At 44.8% G+C, this 7441-nt stretch overlaps 1 protein-coding gene across 1 annotated transcript; it reads right to left on the bottom strand.

Moving 5' to 3' along the window:
• Nucleotides 1-1198: 1198 nt before the first annotated feature.
• Nucleotides 1199-2134, bottom strand: LOC120383549 (olfactory receptor 14A16-like). The gene has a single exon (XM_039501707.1). The coding sequence runs from the start codon at nucleotides 2132-2134 to the stop codon at nucleotides 1199-1201; it is 936 nt and encodes a 311-aa protein (XP_039357641.1).
• Nucleotides 2135-7441: the final 5307 nt, after the last annotated feature.

The raw sequence follows: 7441 nt of genomic DNA, 5'->3' as shown, positions 1-7441 counted from the left end.
AAAAAAAATGTCTGTTTTTAAAGGCAAACCCTGGCAGCTTCCCGCCAGTAACTCTGATTGGCTCCCCCTCTTACAAGGAGGAGAGAAGGTAGAGAAAAAACTACAGTCAGCTACCAAGACATGTTTGGACTAGTCCTGAGCCCAGAGGTATGACTCATGCCCAGGATCTTAAAAACACAATAGGTCTTGCAGCTCTGGACAGAGCCTACCCTACACCAAGCCCAGGTTTTAACAAGGTGATAACAGGACTAACCCTTTGAACAGGGCAGTGGTCCCACTTAGCACAAGTGGCCATCCCTTTGAGAAGGGCAATGGCTTTTGTTAAACAACTTAAGGGGCCCTCCCTTTGAGAAGGGCAGAGGCCCTGGTAAACAACTTAACAGCCAGGGAGGGGCGGCCACAGAGGAGAACAAGAATAAAATGGAGTAAGGGGACAGTTTTAAGAAACAAAATGGAGCTGTAACAGACACATTTGTTCCCCAACACATCATTAATAGTATAATAATACCCCAACAGTATATACATAGTCACTTCAGCAGGAATTCAACCATGCAGAAACCTCGTTTGCACCCTTTTATCATTGTGGTAACCAAATTTTCAGAATGCTCAGAAAAACCTCATCAAAGAGATGACATATGGGCACTCCTGAGAGAGGACAAACATTGAAAACCCCGTCAAACCAAACACTCACCATCTCCCCGGGACTTTCCACCTCCAAAACCACCTGGAACAAAAAAAATAAATAAACCACCAACCAACCAGCTGAACAAAAATAAATAAAAAATCAGAGAAACAAACAGCAAATGCATTGATACCTCGATCAGAATTTTTAGCCCTCCAAATAACAAGAGCCAGAGAATGCACTAGAGACTTTTGCTATGGCTACTGACATTATGTGCAAAGTGCTCATATAGTATGGTGATGGATAACACTTTATAATTACTAGATAGATAGATAGATAGATAGATAGATAGATAGATAGATAGATAGATAGATAGATTCTGATCTTATTTACATTGGTGTACCTTTAATAATGTTTTTTTCCTCAGTCATCTTTGTTTGGATTTTTACTAGTGCAAATACCCAATTCTGCATGAAGAGATAGCATGTTATGTTCTCATGAAGACAATAATGTCAGATTATTATATTTCTAAAGAAACACAGAATGAAATCATTATTAAAAGATAAATATAGACACTTAATTCTTAATAAATAACCTCCAACCTATCAGTTTGCTCAGTGCACTTTTGAGCTCCTTGTTCCTCATGCTGTAGATGACCGGATTCATCATTGGTGGTAACACAGAATAGAGAACGGCCACCATGAGATTCCGAACTGATGGAGAGCTGAAGATGGGTTTCAGGTACGCAAAAGTGGAAGTGCCAACAAACAAGGATACCACAATGAGGTGAGGGAGGCAGGTGGAGAAGGCTTTATGACGGCCCTGCTCAGAGGGGATTCTAAACACTGTGGTGAAGATCTGAACATATGAAACAATTATGAAAACAAAGCAACTTAAGCATAAAAATAAACTAAAGATGAGAAACCCAACTTCACTGAGGTCTGAGTCAGAGCAGGCAAGCTTGAGGAGCTGGGGGATTTCACAGAAGAACTGATCCACCACGTTGCCTCCACAGAAGGATACTACAAACGTGTTTCCAGTGTGCACTGCAGAGTAGAGAATAACACTGATCCAGGCACTGGCTGCCATTTGGACACAAGCTCTCCTGTTCATCACAGTCTCATAGTGCAGTGGTTGGCAGATGGCGACGTATCGATCATATGCCATAACGGTCAGTATGGCATAATCTGTTGAAGCAAAGAAGACGAGGAGAAAGACTTGGGCAACACATCCAGAATAAGAAATCGATCTGGTGTTCATGAGGGAGTTGGCCATGGATTTGGGGATGGTGACAGAGACAGAGCCAAGGTCTAGGATGGACAGATTCATGAGGAAGAAGTACATGGGGGTGTGAAGATGGTGGTCAAGGGCTATGGCTATGCCGATGAGAAGGTTCCCCAGCAGGGATATCAGGTAAAGCAGTAGAAACACCACAAAGTGTAAAATCTGCAGCTCCCGAACATCAGAGAATCCCATGAGAAGGAACTCAGTCACAGCGGTTTGGTTGGACATTTTCTTCCTCAGCACACAGGTGTGCTCGCTATAGAGGGAATGAGAAAGACAATGGTCAAAATTAGAGCAACAGAGGGAATAGCCCTGATTCCCCTTTCTCTAATTATATGAATGTCAAAGGTGCACAGCACTCGTCACTTACAATGATTAGATGTTGTTAGTGATCCTCGCTTCTGACAATCAATCAGTCACGTTATCACACTAGTGTAATTGGGTCAGCTCCTTGAAAGTAAATGGAGCATTGTTACTTTACCCCATCTGAGGATTTGGCCCAATATGTGGCCTGTTAACATGCATTATGAAGAATGGAACAGAGTACAATCCAAACCCAAAAATTCTTCCAAAGGACGTCGCTCTTTTGCGACCATCACCAAGCTCACAGTTTGGCCATGAAACAAATAGACTAAAATGCCAACACATTTTAAATGCATGAAAGAATAGACTAGCAGCATCCCTCCATCACTGCTATGTTGTATCGTTTACTCTGTGCTGTATGGTGCAGGGGTTGTCAGGACACTTGGGCTCTACTCTTGTCTCTGCCAGTGACCTGCTGTGTGACCTTGGGCCAGTTATTTGCCCTCTTTCTGCCTCTGTTTCCCCTCCCTCCCTTTCTCTGCTCTGTCTACTAGGACTGTAGGGGCATTTGGGATTCTCAAAACATCTAGGCCCCAACACCCCTTGAAATTAACAAGTTATAAACTCCTAGGTGCTTCTGAAAATCCCAGTAGGCACCAAAATACCTTTTGAAACATGGCCCCGTGTCTTTTTATCTGTAAGTTCTGCACAGCCATTTACATTGTTTATACTCAGCCAGCAGCATTGTGGAGCTAGGTCCCTTTCAGCCCTGAGATTCTATGATGTCCTTGAACAGGGTCAGGATAGACGGGGTTTGGTTGCTTGGTTCAACTCTAACCCAGGGTTAAAAGGGCTAGTCTGTATTAAACACAGTCTGTGTGCTATCAATGTTATTGCTTATTCCATTGTTACCTTCTTGCAACTATCCCTTTGAAAGAGAAATCACACAGATGCAATAGAATAAATGGACTTGAAATTAATGCTTTATCAGAGAATATTAATGTTCCCCAACTTATTTAAAGTTTAAGGCTGGTTGGAAATTTTTAGCTGTACCTTTTATAATGGATGTTGGTTTTTTAGCTAAACGACAACAAATTTCAGAATCAGTCTGCTTTTCTCAAACATTTTGGGATTATTGTGTAAAAAATGTGAAAACTCAAAAAAACAAACATTTTTGGTTTTGTGATAAAATATAGTTTTCAGTAGAAAGTTTTCATTGGCCAAAAGTTAAAAAATAAATAAATTGATTTTGTGTTTTCAGTGAAAAGTCAACCTGTTCCTGAGAGGCGGAAAAATTCATATCAGCGGTAGATAATTGATTAAACTGAAAGTAAAGTCTTAACGAGTTCATATTGTAATTCATATTTATCATCTCAATTTCCCCCTGTATGTTGATCCCCAAACATATTTTATTGAAATAACAAACTTACTGTGCTGATCTTTGTGGATGTTTTCCCCAATATATGATGTGTTCAGTCATCGAGCACAAGGATTCTTTGGTCAATATCTATCTATATTCCACAATCTAGAAGCTAATGTCCCAGCTTGTGTTCACTCTGTGGTTGAACTAGACTCTGATCTGTTGCTTTCTGCTGATGAGCCGTGTGTAGCTGGCTTTGATTTGCACTGACATTAAAGAACTGATGATGCAGGAAGGTGATTTATTCACTTCTATTTCTTATGGGCTAGTGGAACTTACTCCCTGGAGCCCTGAACAGCTCAGCGGCAAAGGCCCAGAGGCAAGTGCATAGATGCCTTGGTGATAAAGCCAAAAGGATCCTTCTGATCCTCTAATCTGATCCCCTGCCTAGCACAGGGCCTACGTTCTCCCCTGGTTCCCTGATTCATGCCCAGCATCTGTGTTATCTGTAAACCAGGATTACAAATGGTTTACAGATAATTAGATGGAGACAGGCACTGACTGGGATTTATCAATGGTCCTGTGTGATCTAAGTGCCTAAATCCCATGGGCATTCAATGGGAGTTAGGTGCCTAAACAATGGGCAGCAGGGACTGTGGGATAGCTACCATAGTGCACCACTATGTGAGTCAATGCTAGCCATGGTATTGAGGACACACTCCGCAGATCTACTGCACTTAGTGGGGACATACACGACGGACTGTATAAAAGTGTTTTCTAAAAATCGACTTCCATTAAATCAACCACATTCATAGTATAGACATACCCTAAGGCTTCAAGAGCAAATGCTAAAGATGGGGCTTGAACCCACAACCCTAAAATGTTGACACATCATCTGGGTGGTGGTCATGCCAGATGTCCACCATGGAGTGATGATCAACAATCTTCTGGAGGATGTCTATGGTGGCTGGACACAGCTCAGTCCCCGAGCAGTCCCACTCCTCAAGGGTGGTGTTAAAGTCCCCGACCAGGACCAGGCACTCACAAGGATCCAACGAGCTAAAGAAGTCTGACGGCTGTTGAAAAAATTGCAGGTTGTATCTGAGAAAGCATAATGGGTTTGAAAAGTCTGAAGAAAGACTTGCCTCCTCATACAGCTGTCATTTATAACAATGCCGGAACATTTGTTTCAGCTATATTGGCCTACCTAACCATTTCAAACTATTATTTATAAGCCAAGTCTGAATGAGCTCTCATCTAGTGATGAGTTAGGGGTGGATGTAAAGGCTTCAGGACCAGACTGTATTTACATGAAGACGCCTACTCTGTCTAGGTATCCAGCAGACAGCTGTGTTGTCCAAGTGATCAATTTTGGGTGATGTTGGGTCACAAATCACGAAAGTATTAAATGTGGGGGTCATGAAATATTGTTATCCTTATTGTATGAGTAAGGGGCAGCAGAGCTGAGGGATAGTTCAGTGGTTTAAGCCTTGGCCTCCTAAACCCAGAATTGTGAGCTCAGTCCTTGAGAGGGTCACTTAGAGATCTGGCCCCAAATCAGTACTTGGTCCTACTAGCGAAGGCTGCGGGCTGGACTCCATGACCCTTTGGAGTCCCTTCCAGTTCTATGAGAGAGGTATATCTCCATATATTATAACTGTACTTAGCCTGCCTCAATGAGGGAATCTCCTTCTGTGCTTAATCTGTGCTATGGCTTGCCGGGTTTGAGCCCTGGCACCTCCAGGCTTGGCAGTTCATAGTCCTGGGACCTCTGGGCTTGTCACAACAGTTATGAAAGTAACAGACTTGCTTGTGCCCCAGCACCTATTTCATTACAAGTTTAGCGCACTGGTCACCCTCAACTGAACTCCCTAAGCAGGAGGTTTGGATGCCATATCCTAGTGAAGAGAGAGGTGTTTTGCTTGGTGGTGTGGGCTCTGCCTAACAGTCACAGGCACTATTTGACCTGTCCCTCTCTCCTGTTTAGAGATAGAGCTGATTAGGCTCCATAGAGAGTCTTTTGATTTGTTATGTGACTGCTAGAGCTAAAATCACTGATAATTAGGTCTAAGTGCTTAGTCCTGCTGTGAGATAGTGTTTCTACAGAAAAGACAGCCCAGCCTGCACTATAATCATAGAATATTAGGATTGGAAGAGACCTCAGGAGGTGATCTAGTTCAACCCCCTGCTCAAAGCAGGACCAACTCGAACTAAATCATCCCAGCCAGGGCTTTGTCATGCTGGGCCTTAAAAACCTCTAAGGATGGGGATTCCACCACCTCCCTAGGTAACCCATTCCAGTGCTTCATCACTCTCCCAGTTTTTTCTAATATCCAACCTAGACCTCCCTCACTGCAACTTGGCACCATTGCTTCTTGTTCTGTCATCTGCCAACACTGAGAACAGCCGAGCTCCATTCTCTTCAGGTAACTGAAGGCTGCTACCAAATTCTCGCTCACTCTTCTGTTCTGCAGACTAAATTACCGCAGTTCCCTCAATCTCTCCTGGTAAGTCATGTGCCCCAGCCCCCTAATCATTTTTGTTGCCCTCAGCTGGACTCTCTCCAATTTGTCCACATCCTTTCTGTAGTGGAGGACAAAAACTGGATACAATACTCCAGATGTGTACTCTCCAATGCCGAATAGATGGGAATAATCACTTCCTTCTATCTGCTGGCAATGCTCCTACTAATACAGCCCAATATGCAGGGGCGGCTCTACCGTTTTGGCCGCCCCAAGCAGTCATGTGCGGGAGGCACCCCGGAGCTGCGGGAGCAGCGGACCTCCCGCGGGCATGACTGCAGAGGGACTGCTGGTCCCGCGTGGCTCGGCTGGACCCCCCCGCGGCTGCGGACGGTTCGCGGGTCTGGCGGCTCCGCTTGAGCTGCCGCAGTCATGCCTGCGGGAGGTCCAGCCGAGCCGTGGGACGAGCGCCCCCTCCGCAGTCATGCCTGCGGCAGGTCCGGTCGTCCCGGGGCTCCGGTGGACCTCCCGCAGGCATGACTGCGGCAGCTCCGGGGCCCCAGCCTTTTGCCGCCCCCTAGATTTTGCCGCCCTAGGCACCAGCTTGTTTTGCTGGTGCCTAGAGCCGCCCCTGCCAATATGTCATTGGCCTTCTTGGCAACAAGGACATACTGCGGACTCATATCCAGCTTCTCATCCACTGTAATCCTCAGGTCCTTTTCTGCAGAACTGCTGCTTAGCCAGTCACTCCCCAGCCTGTAGTGTTGCATGTCCTTCCTAAGCACAGGACTCTGCACTTGTCCTTGTTGAACCTCATCAGATTTCTTTTGACCCAATCCTCTAATTTATCTAGGTCACTCTGGACCCTGTCCCTACCCTCCAGTGTATCAACCTCTCCCCCCAGCTTAGTGTCATCTGCAAACTTGCTGAGAGTGCAATTCATCTCATTATCCAGATCATTAATAAAAATGTTGAACAAAACCGGCCCCAGGACCGACCACTGGAGCACTCCACTTGATACCGGCTGCCAACTAGACATCAAGCCATTGATCACTACCCATTGAGCTCAACAATCTAGCCAGCTGTCTATGCACTTTATAGTCCATTCATCCAATCCATACTTTTTTTAACTTGCTGGCAAGTATATTGTGGAAGACCATACCAAAAACTTTCCTAAAGTAAAGATATATCATGTCTACTGCTTTCCCCATATCCAGAGAGCCAATTATCTCATCATAGAAGGCAATCAAGTTGGTCAAGCATGACTTGCCCTTGGTGAATCCATGTTGACTGTTCCTAATCACCTTCCTCTCCTCTAAGTGCTTCAAAATAGATTCCTCTCCTCTAAGTCCTTCCAAAATGGATCTGCTCCATGATTTTGCCAGGGACTGAAGTGAGGCTGACTGGTCT

Source organism: Mauremys reevesii, linkage group 15, assembly GCF_016161935.1.
Source record: "Mauremys reevesii isolate NIE-2019 linkage group 15, ASM1616193v1, whole genome shotgun sequence".
In the NCBI taxonomy this organism is placed as follows: domain Eukaryota; kingdom Metazoa; phylum Chordata; order Testudines; family Geoemydidae; genus Mauremys; species Mauremys reevesii.
The sequence above is the reverse complement of the archived record's forward strand: the minus strand, read 5'-3'. Positions and strand labels throughout refer to the sequence as shown.

Coding starts and splice junctions, on each gene's coding strand:
- LOC120383549 (XM_039501707.1), bottom strand. CDS start 2,134: ATGTCCAACCAAACCGCTGTGACTGAGTTCCTTCTCATGGGATTCTCT.